General features: G+C 39.3%; 1 protein-coding gene across 2 annotated transcripts in view; it reads left to right on the top strand.

Moving 5' to 3' along the window:
- Nucleotides 1-20,320, top strand: part of usp24 (ubiquitin specific peptidase 24) — a 255,619-nt gene that overhangs the window by 120,754 nt on the left and 114,545 nt on the right. Inside the window, exons 26-32 of one of the 2 annotated variants that reach the window (XM_072273615.1) lie at nucleotides 783-881; nucleotides 5,180-5,338; nucleotides 6,289-6,374; nucleotides 8,086-8,179; nucleotides 10,949-11,104; nucleotides 14,149-14,246; nucleotides 16,973-17,068. In XM_072273615.1, coding sequence (XP_072129716.1) covers nucleotides 783-881; nucleotides 5,180-5,338; nucleotides 6,289-6,374; nucleotides 8,086-8,179; nucleotides 10,949-11,104; nucleotides 14,149-14,246; nucleotides 16,973-17,068 — 788 coding nt within the window. Of the gene's footprint in view, nucleotides 1-782; nucleotides 882-5,179; nucleotides 5,339-6,288; nucleotides 6,375-8,085; nucleotides 8,180-10,945; nucleotides 11,105-14,148; nucleotides 14,247-16,972; nucleotides 17,069-20,320 lie in introns of both variants that reach the window. The other variant, XM_072273614.1, reaches the window with a different exon arrangement.

Here is a 20,320-nt window from a genome sequence, read left to right as displayed (position 1 = left end):
GAGGGATGGGGGGGGATAGAGGGGTGGAGGGGGGATGGTGATGAACGTTGGGAGGTGGCTGGGTTAAACAGTCAAAATGTAATTGGCAATTGGTTGTATTGAATGTAATTTGTTGGTGTTGCAATAAAAAATTAATAATTAAAAAAACACTACACTGAAAATTAATTGGGAGGAGAACTGATTGCACCAACTGAATATCTTTTTTATTTGAAATGGCTGTTTGTCTGTTTGGTTCTTATCTCTAATAATAGGGATGGTCAAGTCAACATTTGCAAAAATAAGTGTTGAACTATCTTTTTGGGAATCTATGTGATAGTTTATATTTAATGTTCTTGCAGATTTCAAAACTCAATGTATCACAATTGAATAGGAACCTCAAGCTGTCCAATTGGCTTGCCTTGTAATTTTTCTCTTTTATTTAATTTCTAGGGTATGATCTAGTCAAATTTAATAGTGACATTTGTATATCAACAGTCATTATTTCTAGTCAAAGCCAAATGTTGTTAAAGGTTGATCTACAAATGTTTGTAAGTAGATTATTGCAGTAACTGAGTCAAGTATTCAATTTTTCTTCAATAAAGTATAGCTTGAAATGATGGTTCATTGCAACCCAGAAAATTGATACTAAACATTTAAACATTTGAAGAATTACAGTAATTATTGCCAGAAATAGAACCTATGGAGTGATTTTAAAACACTATTTATCCTAGCCAAGCTGTATGCAGACAATGGTACTCTATAACTACTACCCAACTAGTATTGACATTCTTTCCATGTTTCAGGCTCACAGCAACGAAACTGTTGGAAGCGTCAGGTGGAAGATGGCAGCACATATCAACTGTCCATTGGATAACTTACAAATATTTGCCAATGATAGCTTGGTGAGTAAACGAAAATTTAGACAAAGATGTACATTGTTTAGGTTTTGGGTTTTAACCTTCTGATTAGTATGGAGGAGGTTTTGATTCTGTTATGGTGTTAAATGGTAATAAGTTTCCACCCAAAGAGAAAATTTCATTTCTACTCTATTGATTCATCTCATAGGAGAAAGCTGACATGGAACCTTTGAAAGATCTTAAAACTATTGCATCCTGTATGCACCCACACTACTTAGCACTTGCAATTCAAAATACTTTTACGGCGGGCTGGTGGCACAGTGACATCGGCGCCAGACCCGGGAGCGGAGGTTCCTGGGTTCGAAACCAGTTGGGTCCGCTACCGAGTACGCTTTCCATCCGTGCCAGGTTGAGTGTCGAGATCGCAACTCGACCTTGTAAAATAAAAGGAAAATACTGCGAGGATGTCTGTGTGAGGAGTGGCGCGCCACACAGTCAGTCAGTCTCTCCCCCTCTCCCCCTCTCCCCCTCTCCCCCTCTCCCCCTCTCCCCCTCTCCCCCTCTCCCCCTCTCCCCCTCTCCCCCTCTCCCCCTCTCCCCCTCTCCCCCTCTCCCCCTCTCCCCCTCTCCCCCTCTCCCCCTCTCCCCCTCTCCCCCCCCCGTGCCGTGCTGTGCAAAAAGCCATGAAAGAGACATCATCACGGACGCACAGAAGCGCACGCACGCAGGCACACGCCAAAAAAAAAAACAACAGAATACTTTTACTTGCTCTCATAACATGATCAGTGTCACATTTATTGACCAATGGTATTCGCGAGAATGTGGTGTTTGTAATGCTTGAATTGCAGTAGTCCAGTGGCAGTGCTCTTGTAATAGTTTTGGATGTGGTATAAAGAAATAATGTCAGCATAGAATACCATTATCTTGCACTTCTCAGAATTAAATTCTATCCATTATTACTCTGCCCATCTTATCAACAATCAATATTATCTATAGCCCACAATCATCCTCAATGTCAATGACACTACTGATTTATTTATTGTGCAAACCTACTAGATTCATGTAAAATATTTATTAATCTATATAACAGACAGCCAGTGTCCCAGCATATCACCAAACTATTTTGGATCCAGTTTGTTAACTTGTCTTTGAAACTATGTGCTCTAATCTTTTAGAGAGGTCTCCTATGTAGGACCTTGTCAAAGCGCTTACTGAAATCCATGTAGACTAAGTGAACTGCACTGTCTTCATCAATTAACTTTTATTTAAATAACAAAAATAACTAGGTCAACTAGGATCTTGCCCTAATAAAATCATGCTGACTATAATTAAATCTGCAAATTAATCCTGTCCCTCAGAAAAATTTCCAATAACTTCCTCTGATGCTGGGTTCACAGACCTGTAATTACCTGGATTTTTGTTAACTTCCAGTTATCTGGCATCTCACCTGTGGCCAGTGAAAATTAAAAAATCTGTCAGTGCCTCAGCAATCTCCATCAATGCCTCTCTCAGAACCTAGGAAACATGTCATCTGACCCTGGGAATTTATCCTCTTTTAAGTCTATTAAGAGATCTAAGATGTCTTTTGAAATTTGATTTGATATATTCAGCTATACAAGCCTCTGGAATTGTATTTGGTGTAATGACTGAAAACAGACAACACTTCAGTGGATTTCAACATTGATATTTGGAGGTACACTGTGTAACAAAAAGGAACATGGCTTAATTCTGTTTGAAGAGCTGCATTTGGTACTTTCTGTAAAGCTTACTTTTTAAATGAGCAAGGTAATGCTATACAAATAAATCAATCTGCTGTAAGATATATTTTAAAATGTTAGGAAATGTGAAAAAAAAGCCTACTATTGTGAATTACCTCTCATTCCTAGTGAAGTACCTATCTTGTCATAGCAAGATTGGTATAAAATATAAATGCATTATGATAGGCAATGTAGAATTAATCAGCCCACAATAGTACATAAAGATAGTACTCTGAGAATGTTTTTTTTGAAAAATGACAATCGAGTTTTTTAATGACAAAAACTTGTTTATTGAACTTTGAGTAGGACGTTGCACTTTCTAAAAACACTAACCCACTTTTTTATGCAGTGATAAACTTCAGAATATTTATTCAGAATGTTGTCTTTAAATATTGTGCTCTTTACGTTCAAAGCATTTTTCATCTAGATCAGCTGATCTATATGAGGTTTGAAAATTCTTACATAGATATACAGGTTATTAAATTCTATTTATTTTAATGATGAAGCCTGTTTCCTTCAGGTCTTTCATTCAGAAAAGGTTTTCTTCTTTCTCCTTTTCACTCCTTGTGCCTGCTTCCAATAGCAGACCCATTGCGCATTCAAGTTGCAGAACCTCTGTTTCCACTTCTCCAAATATACTACACTCGGGTTCAAAACTTGCACATCACCTGTTTTTTTTTTTGTGCAATATATTCCTGATATCCTTATTTACCCAACCACAGTGTAGAATAATATTTTAATGCAAGTTATGTGGCACGATTTACAGGTTTGCTGATGATGCTAAATTGAGGGGTCTTGCTGATTAGTGAAATAGGTTACAATGAATCAGAGGCATTGATCAGTTAGGGAGGTGGGCTGAGGAATGGCAAATTGATTTCCACTTGGATAAATGTGAGGTGACGCAGTTTGGTCATTCAGATCAGGTAGGACTTGCACAGTGAATGGCAGGACACTGATGAGTGTTGTGGAACATTTGGACCTGGGAGTACAAGTACACAGTTCACTGATAGTGACCAAGTGGTGAAAAAGTAATTTAGCTTGCTGCCCTTCATTAGTCAGGGCATCGAACTTAGGAATAGGGACATTATGTTTAAGATATAGAAGTCATCAATGAGGCTGCACTTGGAGTTTGTACAGTTTTGTTCACCCTGTTATAAGAAAGATATTTCCAAGCTGGAGATGGTATAGAAGAGAATTACAAGAATGCTGCCTGGACAAAAGAGCCTGAATTAGAAGGAGAGGTTGACCATGCTGTATCTTTATTCCTTGGAGTGCAGGAGAATAAGGGGTGATCTCACAGAGCTGCCAAAGAAAGTGGCTGAGGCAGGTACGATGGCAATGTTTAGAAGGCATTTGGATAGGTGCATGGAAGGAATGGGCTTGGAGAGTTATGGTCTGAATGCGGGCAACTAGAGCTAACAGGGGTGATGTTGTGGTCAGTGTAGACCAGTTGGGCCAAGGGGCACATTTCCATGCTCTGTTACTTTGACTCTTTGACTAGTATTGAGATGGATTGGGAATTAGTAGAAAGTAAAAAGTGGCAGGTGTGAATAAATTGTTGACAATTTTATTTTAGCTTCTGCATTGAGGATGTAACTAGCAGGGTGCATAAAGGAGAGCTACACTAATGGTATTTTTGTTTGCAAAATAACATTCAGTAAGATGTCACATTAACAGTTACTACACCAAGCAATAGCTCATGGTATTAGGATTTTTTTTTAAGCAAGTAAAGGGGATTAACTAATCATAAAATAGAGTCAGGGAAAATTGTATGTGTTTCAGATTGGCAAGTAACTAGTAGTGTGTGACAGAATAATATTTACTATTGAATAGTTGAAGGAATCTGTTGTGTTGTAGCCAAGTTTGCCAACTTGGGAGTGATTCCAGAAATTTCTTCATTGCCTAGTTCCAGCATCGGTATTTTTTTTTATTCTATTGGCTCTATTGTTAAATGCCTTCTATGTGTGTATGTGGCCAGTATTAAATAATCTGGTTGTGATGTTTCACCAAGGCATTACCTATTGTATTTGTGAACTTTCTGACAGTTAAGCTTTGAAGATATTTTTAATCTCGTTAATGTCTGCTTGTTTAGCATTGTCATTGGAATTGGGCACCTTAAGTCCCAGATTTTCCAAAATATCCTTTGCAATGCCCTCTTAGATTTTTCAATGTACTGTTAATTCTGAGCTGCCTCCTCCAATTTCATTTTCCAAGTGAATGATGTAAATTAGAAACAGTTATAAGTCCAACTGTGATCCCTGGAGCACCAATTATATATTCATTTTCCCTTCAACTTAGATATATCTCCAGTGAACACTCATTTAACAGTTGGTGGCAAAAGATAATTGCAGATATGTAGGTATATCAATGTGTTTGTGCCCATTTTGAAATGCTTGAATAATTAAATCAACATGTCAGAAAGAGGAAATAACCTATGCAAGTTAATGTACATTTTAAGTAGTTTTGCCAAAATAATGCTATCTGGTTGTTATTTCAGGTTCTTAATGTGTTATGTTAAACATTTTTTATGTTGTCTCATTTCTGCTTTTTGAGAAAATCTGTATTGACAGTCTTATTTTCTTCCAGCTCACCATGAACAAAGATCAGAAGCTACTTCACCAGCTGGGGTTTGCAGATGAACAATTACTGACTGTGAAGATGCCTGTAATGGGGACACCCTCAGGAAGTTCTGTTGACTCATCCACTAGTAGTAGTGTATTCAACTCAGCATATGCCATGGAACAGGTTAGAGCACTTGTGTAACTTGAAGTAATGGAAACTCATGCAAAGTCCTTAAATGAAGGAAGGTGTAATTTGGTCGTTTGATATTGGACCTCACTTGTACATAAAACGACCTTAATTGGTTATGTCCATGTATTCAGTTTAAGCAAAAGGATTTTAAATTATTAACTTGCAATGAGACAGGTAAAATATTTTTAGGCAGATTTCTTGTTTGCTCCTCTTGGTACCTCTTGATTATTCAGTCAGTACTTGCCCTTATGTAGATTGGTTAGATGGCAGTTTTTATATGTTTTAAACTATCAACATAGCTGGTGTTAGCTCAACTAAGTCCAAGAGATGTGGGTTCAAGTTCCATTCCAGAAACGAGTACAGTAATCTGACCCTTCAGTACATTAATGATCGTGTGCTGCATTGCCGTATATGAGCCAGTTAGTGTAAAAAAAAATCTCACTGTCCTTTTCAAAGAAGAGCAGGAGAGTTTCTACAAGCATTGTAGCCAAATGCTTTTAGCTTATCTAATCATCTTTTCATTGACATTTATTGGACCTTGTATTGTTTGTATTGACTAAATGAATTTACTGAGATTCACATAAGGTACAGTATATCTCAACGCTATAGTGCATTTGTAGAAGTGGGATGGTGCTTTGCAATATTCTTCAAAAGTAGCTTCATTTTCCATTCCCACTGCACATTGGTTTCATTGTCTGGTGTGGATTATAACGATAAAAAGCTAGTAACAAAGTATGCTGTGCAAACTGCATGTGTAGCTGTTTACACATATGCTAATGCAATTTATGCTAAAATGCCAAAGTATTTTTACTTGTGCGATGTGTAGTTTTAAATTGAAACTTCAATTTGTGCAGAATGGAGTCTGAAATTGATGCAAGTATTGCTTGTATTTTCTCTGTCTTCTGTCAGTATGCATCTGACTAGTTTCTTTACCTTTGCAACAGGAGAAATCATTGCCGGGTGTTGTGATGGCACTTGTGTGTAATGTGTTTGATATGCTTTATCAGCTTGCCAATCTTGAAGAACCAAGGTGAGATTCCAAAATTCCACACAGAATGGTTGCGTATTTGTATTATTTTCAGAAGAAACCTCTGTGTATAGAGCGGTATCAATTACAAGAATTGGGGAGCAAGGAGGCAGTCCATTTGCCATTGATGCTACTGTACACATAGTTTGAGGAACACTAAAGATAATGCGCTGTTCCCTACTTCACAAGCAAAGTTCTTATTTCCATTTGGGAAAACTACAAGAATGCCGAATTGAGACAGTATAAAGTCATTAACATGTGCCTCACACTTGCTGTTCCCACAGCATGAGAAGAGCTTAAATACTAATAATATCTCAAACACAAACCTTATCCTTGAACTTTGAATTTAATCATTTAAAAATACCGGGATTCAAAACACTGAAGTGGGATTTTTTTAAAACTGTCCCACAAAGGGTTAAAATGCATGTTTTGCATTTGCTTTACTTTTTATCATTTGAAGTATTCATAAAGTTCAAAGTAAATTTATTATCTAAGTACATGTATGTCACCATATATAACTCTTTCATTTTCGTTCACACATTCACAGTGAATACAAGAAACACAATAGAATTAGTGAAAGACTGCACCCAACAAGACGGATAAACAACCAAAATGCAAAAGGCAACAAACTATGCAAATACAAAAGGAAATTTTTAAAAAATGAAATGATAATTAATATTGAGAACTTGGAATGAAGAGTCCTTGAAATTGAGTCCATAGGTTATGGGAACAGTTCAGTGATGGGGTGAGTGAAGTTAGCCCATCTGGTTCAAGAGCCTGATGAATGAGGGGTAATAACTGTTCCTGAACCTGTTGGTGTTGGTCCTGAGGCTCCTGTACCACCTTCCAGATGGGCAGCCAGTGAGAAGAGAACATGGTCTGGATGGTGGGGGTCCTTGATGATGGATGCTGCTTTCCTGTGACAGTGCTCTGTGTAGGTGTGTTCAGTGGTGGGAGGGCTTTACACATACTGAACTGAGCCGTATCCACTACTTTTTGCAGGCATTTCCTTTCAAGAGTATTGGTGTTTCCACACCAGGCTGTGATGCAACCAGTCAATACACTCTGCACCGCATATCTGCAGAAGTTTGTCACAGTTTTAGATAACGTGCTGAATCTTCGCAAATTTCTTAAAAAAAAAGAGGCGCTGCCTTACTTTCTTTGTAATGACATTTATATACTGACATGTGATAGGTGAAACCAGGTGGGTGAGGATGGGGGAAATGGAGTAAGAAGATGGGAGAGGATAGGTGGAAGAGCTAAAGGGCTGAAGAAGCAGGAATCTGAAATGATAATGCCAAAGAATTTAAGGATGCTGACCCTCTTCACCTCTGATGCCCCAAGGAGTATTAGTTCATAGACCTTTGGTTTCCTCCTCCTGAAGTCAATAGTCAGCTCCTTGGCCTTGCTGAAGTTGAGTAAGAAGTTGTTGTTGTGGCACCATTCCGCCAGATTTTCAGTCTCCCTCTTATGTGCTGATTTGTCACCACCTTTGATTTGGCCAAAGATAGTGGCATTGTCAGCAAACTTAAGTATGGTATTAGAGCTATACTGAGTCTCACAGTCATAAGTCTAAAGGGAGTGGAGAATGAAAAGTAAAGGACAATAATTGTGGACTCTAAGCCACGGAACTCTTCTAGCTTAAAATTGCTGCATTCTAATGTCATCTCAAACTGTTGAGTTTTTAAAAAATCTCTTTATGTTGCTGTTTCAGGATAACAGTGCGTGTTAGAAAGTTGCTGCTATTGGTTCCAACTGATCCCGCCATTCAGGAAGCACTGGATACACTTGATGCTTTAGGAAGAAAAGTAATAACCCTTTTTTTCTTCACTTTCTTTTCTATTTTTATATAAATGCACTCTTGTGAAAATGTAGAGATACTCAATCTATAGTTGATGGCTTGAAAATATAGCCCAGAAGAAAGGTCTGGTAAAGTAAACCTGCTCTTGCCAAGGTAGGAAAACATCCACTTTTATGATCACTGGTCAACTTCTGTGAGTTCTGTGCACAGACAGTAGTAAAATGTACGATTGTACAGATGTGAGTGAGTGAACAAGGTGACTGAATACTGACTGTTCCTTTTAGAACAAGGGTTTCCCAACCTGGAGTCCACAGACCCCTTGATTAGTTTTATGGCTCTGTTGCATTTAAAAAAAGGGCTGGCAACCCCTGTTTTAGAATTACAGGCCAGAGGCAACGTAATTTGCACTGTTTTTAAATGATATCAAATAACCCTACCATTCACCATTGTGGCTGGATGACCATGAAATACTGTCTTTGTCTAACCTTTAATGTTATAAAGGTTGCTATTCCAGGGCCAACATTCTTAACAAAAATTTAATTTCCTTAACTTCAGAGTTTTGATTGCCTTCTTGAGGAATTTGGAGATTGAAAATGGAATTTGGATTAGTATGTAAGATTCTGTAGATGCTGGAAATCATGGACAGCACATGCAAAATGCTGGAAGAGCTCAGCAAGTCATGCTACATCTATAAAGAGAAATAAACACTCGATATTTCGGGTCAAGATCCTTCATCGGGACTACATAGAAAGTGTGCTGAAGTCAGAAAAAGAAGCGGGGAGGGAAAGAATTACAAGCTGGCATGTGATAGGTGAAACCAGGTGGGTGAGTATGGGGGAATGGAGTGAGTAGATGAGAGAGGATGGGTGGGCAGAGCTAAAGGCCTGAAGAAGCAGGAATCTAATGGGAGAGGACAGTGGACCATGGAAGAAAAGGAAGGAGGGGGAGCAGAGGGTTGAAATTACTGTAAGTTGGAGAAATCGATGTTCATGCCATCGGGCTACTAAAATGGAGTGTGAGGTGTTGCTCCTGCAACCTGAGTTTGGTCTCATCATGCCAGTAGAGGAGGCCATGACAGACATGTCAGAATGGAAAGGCAAATTTAAGTGGGTAGTTACTGGGAGATCCTGTCTTTTGCAGCATTAAGAGCAAAGGTGTTCTTCAAAGCGGACCCCAATCTTTGCTGTGACTCAACAATATAGAGGAGACCACACTGTGTGCAGTAGATGACCCTGACTGTCTCACAGGTGAAGTGTTGCCTCACTGGAAGGACTTTCTGGGGCCCTGAATAGTGGTGAGGGAGGAAGTCTATGGGCAGGTTTAGCACTTGTCACAGAACACCTGATATCATAAACATTGATTTCTCCAACTTCCAGTAATTTCTCCACTCTCCTCTCTCCTCTTTTTCCATCCTGGTTACCCTCTCAGTCCTTCTCACCTACTATCACCTCCCTCTTGTGTCCTCCTTCCTTTCCTTCCTTCAATGGTCCACTGTCCTTTCCCATTAAATTCCTCCTTCAGCCTTACACCTTTCTACTTATCTCTTCTCTTCCCCCCCCACCTACTTCCTTACCAGTATTGAAGGGGCTTGACCTGAAATGTTGACGTTTATTCCCCTCTGCAGAGGCTGCCTGACTTGATGAGTTTCCAGCATTTTGTGTGTGTTGTTAGTACATGGTTCATTGTGTAATGTTTGTGTATATTCAAAATATTTCACTTACAGAAGCTCATAATTGAATCAAAGGAGGTTGCATGCCCCATAACGAACAGCAGAAACTTGGACATGTGTTATATAGAATATAAACAGTACAGTTTAGGTAGAGATCCTTCATCTTGCCATGTCAGACTGACCATCATGCTAATCTAAACTAATCCATTCTACCTACACATGGTCCATATTCTCCCATTCTCTGGCTCTTTATGTATTTATTTCAGTACCTCAAGTACTGGCATTGTATTTGATGCCAACTCCTTAGTGATGCCCTCCTGGCAACTGCCATTCTGTATGTAAATTAATAATGAAAAACATCTTGTCTCACACCTCTCCTTTAAACATTTAACTCTGATGCTAAACCTGTGCCATCTGGTATTTAACCATTTGACCCTGGGAAAAAGACTTTGACTATCTATCTTATTTATGACTCTCATTATTTTATAAACTTATGTCAGTTCATCCCTCAGATTCCACTCCTGTGTAAGTTTGTTCAACTTCCCCATATAATTAATGCATACCAATCCAGGAAGCATCCAGCCGGACTTCTTCTGCACCTCCACATCCTACCTATAGCATGGCAACAAGAGGTGCACTTAATATTTCAAATGTGTCTTAACCAAAGTTTTAGATAGGTCAACAGAACTTCAGGTTTTTTTTTATATAATTGGTATGCTGACCAATGAAGCTTGCTTTACGCAGTCTTTACCTCCCTATCCTCTTGTTATCAGTTTCAGGGAGATATAAACTTGCACCCCAGGATCTTTCTGTGGATCAATGGTCCCTGATTTGGCTTTGAGTTGGTTTGTTAGATTATATTTTCTATTTATTTCAGATTGTCAACCTAGCTTGGTGTTAGCACACTTGAGCCCAACAGTTGCAGCTCAAGTTCCTTTTCAGAAACCAGAGTATATTATTTAAGCTGATTCTCCAATACAGTAGTTTTCTTTGAATTGAAAGGTTTTGATCTGATATGTTAAACCTTTTAAACTTATTTTCACTTTTAAAGTACAGTGCTTAAAATTTGTATCATCCTTTAAACTGAGGCTTTTTGATATTCAGCAGAAAACATTGTTGACTGATTCCAATCACCAAACTTCCAAGTCGCCTTCACTTTCTTCAAAGCAGCAGCATCAACCTAGTGCAAATACTATTCTGGAGAGCCTGTTTAGATCGTCAGCACCGGGAATGTCCCCCTTCAGAGTACTTTATAACCTAGAGGTTTGAACTGTTCTTGTTATTTAGTAAGACCTTATTATCTATTAGCTCTTTGCAGAATTATTGTATAATGTGAGTTTTGGTAAATTTTAAAAACACCCACAGATTTGATTCCTGATTTCATGCTGATCACAGAAGTTTGAAAAGAGTTTGGTTATACAATGGATTCCGGTTAATTGGGACACATTGGGACCGATATATCTTGGCCCAACTGAGTGGCTAACCCGATCAGCTGAAGTTTAATGGAAATAGCTTTTTAAAAAAAAGACAAACTACTATTTAACTGAGTACAATTTATATATTTAAATGAAATACAGAATAGCTCAGAACAAAATACAGAACAAAACCAGTATTACCAGTACTATAAAACTGCATTAGTTCCTAATAGATATTGACTGAAAAATTCATCCAACATAATGATGCTGTGTGTTTTTGATTGAATGTAACTGACCAAAATCAGTGCAGACACCCAGTGCAAATAATGGACTGCCTTCACAAATGCATCCTTCAAATCTTAAATTTCATTGTTACATTCAAGATAATTCAAGATTCAAAATATATTTTTTATCAAAGAGTGTAAAAATTAACAACCTTGAGTTGTGTTTGCTCACGGGTAGCCATAAAGCATGAAATCCAAAAGAACTCAATTAAAGAAAACAAATAAAAGACCAACTCTCGATGCACAAGAAAAAGAAAAAAGAAAACACAAATCATGCAAACAGCAACATTCCAAACCAAATTAAGTCCTCAGGTCCGAATACCGATTGTCAATACCTTCAAATTCTTCATAGTTCCTAATTTGCTAAAGTCGTGAAATTATTTCATTTTCACTACAGCAGTTTCTGCTATTTTCAAGCCTAAATGCATGAAATTGTAGTGAGCAAAACAGTTCTGAATTGTCTTGCTGTTTATTTCTCGCCAACTATTAGTGACAAAAATTACTGCTTTTTGAACACAAACATACGCAACTGATGCCATTTTAAAAATGTTCACTCATCGTACTGTGTGGTGTCTAACAGCCAAACAACTGAACGTGACTGATGCTAGTTCGAAACAGTTCAGTAATGACCTTCTGCCCCAATTAAGTAGCGTCGTGCTCCAAGTAAACGAAGGGAATCCTGGTTATTTTCTTGATTAGCTTTTGTTCTTTAGAAGTTGTCCCACGGAAGCAGCTCCTTCAATTAACCAAACACCGAATTAACCAGAATCCACTGTATTCTAAATGTGATGTTAAAAGAATAAGTTGATTTGCACAAAAGTGTACTTGTAATGACTTTGGAAAAGATATTTAGACATTTGAGTACAAGTCAGAATGGTTACATCAGTTACTGTATATTCTAATTGTGTATAAGAAGTTTATATAAGGTATCTTCAGTTTTATTATGTGTTGTGCGTGTTGGTTATCCGTCATTTCCAATGAAACCTATGCAGGAAGAGTTTTATAGTGAAAAGGCAGTGGCACTGGGGCAGTTCCACGTTCTTGGCCTCAAAAATCTTGGTGCAATGGTGCAAAAAATCATCACAACTAGAGACTTCCTCGGCTGCAGTGGCTAGCCATGGTACCTTGTCGTGCCCTTTGCCCTCCCATGAAGCATTGCACCACTGCTGCCTTGGCACTTGGATCTTGTAGTTGATCTCATCTGCCCGGTCCGCTGGAACTGGCTGTGCATGCTGGGGTAGGTGTATCTCTATCTCACCGGGGTTGGAGGTTCCCGGCTACTCTCACCTGGTTTAGTCTGCCTGTCAAAGCAGTGTACTGGGGTGCGGCCACTGTCGCATAAAAATGGTTTTTTGGTGCCACAGGTGAGAGCTGGGTGGCAGATGGGGACCAAAGGTGGACGAGCTGCCCCTGGGCGAAGCAAGATAAGCCCAATGACCTGAGAGAAGAAACTGTTTCCCATCTTGATTGCTCTTGTCATTATGCATTGGAATCAAAGAGGATTTCAAAGAGGATGCCAGATGGATGGGTGGGATCATTGACAATACTAAGGGCCGCTGATAAATGTCCCTGATGGATGGACTGGAGACCTAAATGATCCTCTCAGCTGTTCTCACAGTCCTTTGTAGGGATTTCTGGTCCAGTGCTCCTGAAAAATTCAGTTAAGCTGGGGTAGGGGGTGGGGGGGAGAGAATCACTGGCCTCAATCTCTTCAGGAAGTGGAGACACTTCTGTGCCTTCTTATTCAGGGAGATGATGTTAAGGTACCAGGTGAGGTCATACGTGATGTTGAACTCCCAAGAACTTGGAGCACTTAACTCTGAACACAGAGGAGCCATGTATGCGCAGAGCATAGTGGTTCATCTGCACCTTGCTAATGTCCACAATCATTTCCTTGGTCTTCTCCATGTTCAGACTTGGGTTGTTGTTGTTCTTCACCAGTCCACCAGCAACTTCACTTCCTCTCTGTACGCTGACTCATCCACAGTCCACTACTGTGTCATCCACAAACTTGATATGGTTTGTGCTGAGTCCTGCAACACGGTCATGCATCAATAGTATGAACAGCAGCGGCCTGAGCATATAGCCAAGGGAACACCAATGCTCAGCATAACGGGACTAGAGACGTTGCTGCCCACACGGATTAACTGTGGCCTTTCTATTAAGAAAACCAGGATCCAGTTACAAAGGGAGGCGTTTAGACCCAATGAGGACAGTTTCCCCACCAGTTTCTGGGGTATGATGTTGTTAAACATGGAACTGAAGTCTATAAACAGTCTGGCATATGAGGCCCCATTTTCCAGGTGGGACAGGACAGAGTGGATGGCAGAGGCTATGGCATCATCTGTTTTAAGCAACCTCGAAAAGATCCAACATGGCCAGGAGAAAGGCTTTAATGCGCTCCATGACCAGCCAGTCAAAGCATTTCGTAATGGTTGATGCTAATGCCACGGGATGATAGTCAGAAGAATGTAATCTGAGACTCCATTTGGATTAGGATATGAAATTGATTTGAAAATTCTTCGTTTGTAGTTTTCATTTCCTTTCAGACTGTTAAGAGTGTATGTACACTGCAGCTCTTGATTTAGATTTTATTCTGTTTGTGCAGGTTCTTAGTTCTAAGCTGATGCCTACATCAGATGATGAGATGGCAAGAAACTGTGCAAAATCCTTCTGTGAAAATTTTCTGAAAGCAGGAGGTTTAAGGTTTGTTTTTGAGTCTGGTTTTCATTCTTTTCCAATTTTTACATTTTATTTATCAGAAAGCAAAGCTTGCATGTTTTATTTCTTATTTTCTGCCAAATTATTTGGTAATTGGAGTCATCACAAAGATGATAGATCCAATCTTATTGATCAGGTTCAGATATGGAATTGCCACTTATAGCCCGTCCCTACACTCGATCTGGATTCAAAGTGCTAATCTTAGTAGCTAGGAGTGTTCCAGTTTCTAGTGGCATGATCTCAGCAGTGATATTACCTCCCTTAGTAAGATATGTTTAAAACACATTAAATTGATTGTTTTTTTAACAAAGAATATTAAAAGAAATAAAGTTGACGAAAACATAATTAAAATTATTTTTTCTGAGTAATTTGCCTTCAAATCCATCTCCACACAGTCTAGTACATGGTCAAAGTGGTGATGACCCAAGTTAGTCCTTGGGAATCTTAACAAAACTGGGCTATATTGCTGCACTCTGGAGCTCACCATCAGAGTAAATTGACAGATTGGATGTTCCAATTCTGTCAGTAAGCCCAAGTCCTTGTCTTTGATGGTATGTGGGCAATTTTCTTGAACGTGCTTATATTTTTAGTCCAAAATTTTGAAATGCTAGTAAACTATTAAAATTCAGTTCTTTAAATAACAGTTGTGTATTGTACTTGTACTGCATTTTAAGATAGTTACGTTTTAACGTGAGGGACTAAAGTGCCATTAAAACTTAATCCAGATTTAAACTACAGTTAGCATAGTATTAGCTTTTTAAGCTGTTTTTTGTTTTTTTTTTCTTTGATCCTTCAGTATTGGCAGGAATTTATTTGGAGTTGAGCCAAATGGCAAATACCCCAATTGCATTTATTTTTTTCTGTTAGTTCCACTTCTATATAAATAGCTTGTTACCTATGTATGATGAAAGTACCAGAACTCTTTTCAAGAATTTGTCACAAGATGCAATTAAAGAATATGCTTACAGCAGCTGTTAACTTGTGATTTTCCTCCAAAGCTCTGGGCTCATTCTATGGCTTTTTTTTCCTGATAATTGCACATATCGCATAAAGAAATTTCTATTTACCATTTACAAACTCCATTTCCAGAAAAGTTGGGATAATTTCCAAAATACAATAAAAACAAAATCTGTGATATGTTAATTCACGTGAACCTTTATTTAACTGACAAAAGTACAAAGAAAAGATTTTCAATAGTTTTACTGACCAACTTAATTGTATTTTGTAAATATACACAAATTTAGAATTTGATGGCTGCAACACACTCAACAAAAGTTGGGACAGAGTTAAAATAAGATTGAAAAGTGCACAGAATATTCAAGTAACACCGGTTTGGAAGACTGCACATTAAGCAGGCTAATTGGTAGCAGGTGAGGTATCATGACTGGGTTTAAAAGTAGCGTCCATCAAAGGCTCAGTCTTTGCAAGCAAGGATGGGTCGTAGCTCACCTGTTTGTGCCAAAATTTGTGAGAGAATTGTTAGTCAATTATAGCCACCTGGGCTCAGGAGTACTTCGGAAAACCATTGTCACTCAACACAGTCCGTCGCCGCATCCAGAAATGCAACTTGAAACTGTACTACGCAAGGAGGAAGCCATATATCAACTCTGCGCAGAAACGCCGGCGAGTTCTCTGGGCCCGAGCTCATCTCAGATGGACCGAAAGACTGTGGAGCTGTCTGCTGTGGTCAGATGAGTCCACATTTCAGCTAGTTTTCGGAAAAAACGAGCGTCGAGTTCTCCGTGCCAAAGCTGAAAACGACCATCCAGATTGTTATCAACGAAGGTGCAAAAGCCGGCATCTGTGATGGTATGGGGGTGCATCAGTGCCCACGGCATGGGTGAGTTGCATGTATGTGAAGGTACCATTGACTCTGAGGCGTATATTAGGATTTTAGAGAGAGTACGTTGCCATCAAGGTGACATCTGTTCCCAGGACGTCCATGCTTATTTCAGCAGGACAATGCCAGACCACATTCTACATGGGCTACAACAGTGTGGCTTTGTAGACACAGAGTGCGTGTGCTTGTCTGGCCTGCTGCCAGTCCAGATCTATCTCCTATTGAAAATGTATGGCGCATCATGAAGAGGAGAATCAGACAACGGAGACCACGGACTGTTGAGCAGCTGAAGTCTTACATCAAGCAAGAATGGACAACATTTCCAATTGCAAATCTACTACAATTAGTATCCTCAGTTCCAAAACGATTAAAAAGTGTTTTAAAAGGAAAGGTGATGAAACACAATGGTATAAACATGCCTCTGTCCCAACTTCTGTTGAGTGTGTTGCAGACATCAAATTCTAAATTTGTGTATGTTTATAAAATACAATTAAGTTGGTCAGTAAAACTATTGAAAATCTTTGTACTTTTGTCAGTTAGATAAAAGTTCATGTGTATTAACATATCACAGATTTTTGTTTTTATTGCATTTTGGAAAATGTCCCAACTTTTCTGGAAATGGGGTTTGTAATTGTTGTATCAGTTCCTTCATAAAAAGATCCTTGAGAATCAAAGAATGGTAAATGTTGGTGAGCATATGTGCTAAGTAATTGGCATCTTTACTGTTAGGTAAGTAATTGATAGAACTTATTTTACAGGTTGTTGCAGACAAGTATGCATCTGTGAAAATCACACCATTTCAAATTGAAAGGAAATCACTTTGACATTTAATAAAATAATACACTTTTTGATTATTTTTTATTTTTTTCAGCTTGGTGGTGAACGTTATGCAGCGGGATTCCATTCCATCTGAGGTGGATTATGAGACAAGGCAGGGAGTTTATTCAATCTGTCTACAGCTTGCAAGGTGAGAGCCAATGTACACTGTATTACTGAAATAGAATGGAATTATCTACATAGTTGGGGAGGTGCTTGGTGAATAGTGAGTAAGAAAGAGATACGTGTCACATATGTTCTCAAATAATGTAATACTGCTTTATGTTCCAAATCCAGAATCAGGTTTATTATCACTAATGTGTCATGAAATTTGTTGTTTTATGGCATTACTACAGAGCAAGAAAAAAGTTACTGTAAAATACAATAAACAAGTAAGAGAGCAGTACATCAACATACAGGCTAAAATCATTTCAACTGCCTACTTCCATCGACCTGCATTGGGTCCATAGTCCTCCATACCCCTACCATCCACGTATTTATCCAAACTTCTCTTAAACATTGAAATCAATCTCACTTGCACCACTTGTGCTGGCAGCTCATTCCACACTCTCACAACCCTTAGAAGTTTCCCCTCATGTTCCCCTTAAACTTTTCACCTTTCACCCTTAACTCATGAACTCTGCTTATTGTTCCACCCAACCTGTGGAAAAAGCCTGCTTGCATTTACCCTATCTATACCCCTCATAATTTTGTATACCTCTATCAAATCTCCTCTTAATCTTCTATGTCCTAAGGAATACAATCCTAACCTATTGAATCTTTTCCTTATAATTCAGGTCCTCCAGTCCCGGCAACATCTTTGTAAATTTTCTCTGTACTCTTTCAACCTTGTTTACATCTTTCCTGTAGTTAGGTGACCAAAACTCCACACGATACTCCAGATTAGATCTTACCAACGTCTTGTACAGCTTCAGCATAACATCCCATCTCCTGTGCTCAGTACATTGATTTATGAAGGCCAATGTACCAAAAGCTTTCTTTATGACCCTATCTACTTGTAAAGGCACTTACAGTGAATTATGAACCTGTCTTCCCAAATCCCTTTGTTCTACCACAGGCCTTGGTGCCCCACCGTTCACTTTGTAAGACCCACTCTGGTTGGTCCGATCAAAGTGCAATACCTTGTACTTGTCGGCATTGAATTCCACCTGCCATTTTTCAGCCCATTTTTCCAGCTGATGCAGATCCCTCTGCAAGCCATGATAGCCTTCCTTGCTGTTACACTACACCCCTAATCTTAGTATCATCCACAAATTTGTTGATCCAATTAACCACATTATCATCCAGATTATTGATATAGATGACAAACCATAACAGACCCAGCATTGATCCCTGCAGCACATCACTATTCACAGGACTCCAGTCAGAGAGTCAGCCATCTACTACCACTCTCTGGCTTCTCCCACAAAGCCAATGCCTAATCCAGTTTACAACCTTATCTTGAATGCCGAGCGACTGAACCTTCTTGACCAACCTCCCATGCTGCACCTTGTCAAATGCTTTACTAAAGTCCATGTAGACAACATCCACTTTCCTGGTATCTTCCTCAATAAAAACTTCATAAGATTGGTTAGACATGACCTACCACACACAAAGCCATGCTGACTATCCTCAATCTGTCCTTGTCTGCCCAAATACTTATATATCAGGTCCCTTAGAATACCTTCCAATAACTTTCCCACAACTGACGTCAGACTCACTGGCCTATATTTTCTTGGTTTACATTTAGAGCCTTTTTTAAACAGCGGAACAACATTGGCTATTCTCCAATCCTCTGGTACCTCTTCTGTCGCTAAGAATGACATAAGTACCTCTGCTAAGGCCCCTGCAATTTCTGCACCTTCCTCCAGTAGGGTCAGAGGGAACACATTGTCAGGCCTTGGGGATTTATCCACCCTAATTTGCTTCAGGATAGCAAACACCTCCTCCACTTAATCAGTATAGGGTCCATGAAGTTGATGCTGCTTTGCCTCACTTTCATGGACACTTGTCTATCTCCTGACTAAATAGAGATGCAAAAAAATGTATTTAAGATCTCTCCCATCTGTTTTGGCTCCGCACATGTTTTACCAATTTTGTCCCTTGCAATCCTTTCGCTCTTAACATATCTGTAAAATCTCTTGGGTTTCTCCTTCATGTTGTCTACCAGAGCAACCTCATGCCATCTTTTAGCCCTCCTGATGTTTTTCTTAAGTGTTCTCTTACATTTCTTGTATTCCATAAGCACCTCATTTGTTCCTACTTTCCTATACCTGCTATGCACCTCCTTTATTATCTTAAACAGGGCCTCACTATCTCTTCAAAACCAAGGTTCCTTACACTTGTCTCTTTACCTTTTATCCTGACAGGCACATTTTGTACTCTCAAAATTTCACTCTTGAACGCCTCCCACTTACCAAGTACACCTTTGCCAGAAAACAGCCTGTCCCAATCTTCACAGATAATTTCTGATGCGTCAGAATTGGTCCTTCTCCAATTTAGAATCTCAACCCGCAGACCAGACCTTTCTTTTTGCATATTTACTTTGAAGCTAATGGCAGTGTGGTCACTAGATGCAAAGTGTTCCTCTACACAAACTTCTGTCACCTGTCCTGTCTCATTCCCCAATAGCAGATCCTGTATCGTACGCTTCCTCATTGGGACTTCTGCATACTGGTGAAGGAAACCTTCCTGAGCACATTTGACAAACTCTATCCCATCTAGTCCTTTTACAGAATGGGATTCAGGGTCAATATGTGGAAAGTTGCTATGCATCTACTATGCAACCTTCTGTTTCATGCAACAATCTGTGATTTCTCTACAAACTGGTTCCTCTCAATCCCTCGGACTATTGGGTGGTCTGTAATATAGCCTCATTAACATGGTCATTCCTTTCTTACTTCTCAGTTCCACCAATAACACCTTACTAGATGAACACTTCAGTCTGTCCTGACAGAGCACTGCTGTGACGTTTTCCCTGACTAGTAACGTCTCTCCCCCCCTTTAATTCCTCCCGCTCAGTCACATCTAAAATAACAGAACCTCTGAATTTTGAGCTGCCAATCCTGTCCCTCTTGCAACCAATTCTCACTAATGGATACAATTTCATAATTCCAGGTATTGATCCATGACCTGCCTTTCCTGCGATACTTCTTGCATTAGAAACATAGAAACATAGAAAATAGGTGCAGGAGTAGGCCATTCTGCCCTTCAAGCCTGCACCGCCATTCAGTATGATCATGGCTGATCATCCAACTCAGAACCCTGCACCAGCCTTCCCTCCATACCCCCTGATCCCTTTAGCCACAAGGACCATATCTAACTCCCTCTTAATTATAGCCAATGAACTGGCCTCAACTGTTTCCCGTGGCAGAGAATTCCACAGATTCTGTGTGAAGAAGTT

This window comes from Mobula birostris, chromosome 12, assembly GCF_030028105.1.
Source record: "Mobula birostris isolate sMobBir1 chromosome 12, sMobBir1.hap1, whole genome shotgun sequence".
Classification (NCBI taxonomy): domain Eukaryota; kingdom Metazoa; phylum Chordata; class Chondrichthyes; order Myliobatiformes; family Myliobatidae; genus Mobula; species Mobula birostris.
The sequence above is the reverse complement of the archived record's forward strand: the minus strand, read 5'-3'. Positions and strand labels throughout refer to the sequence as shown.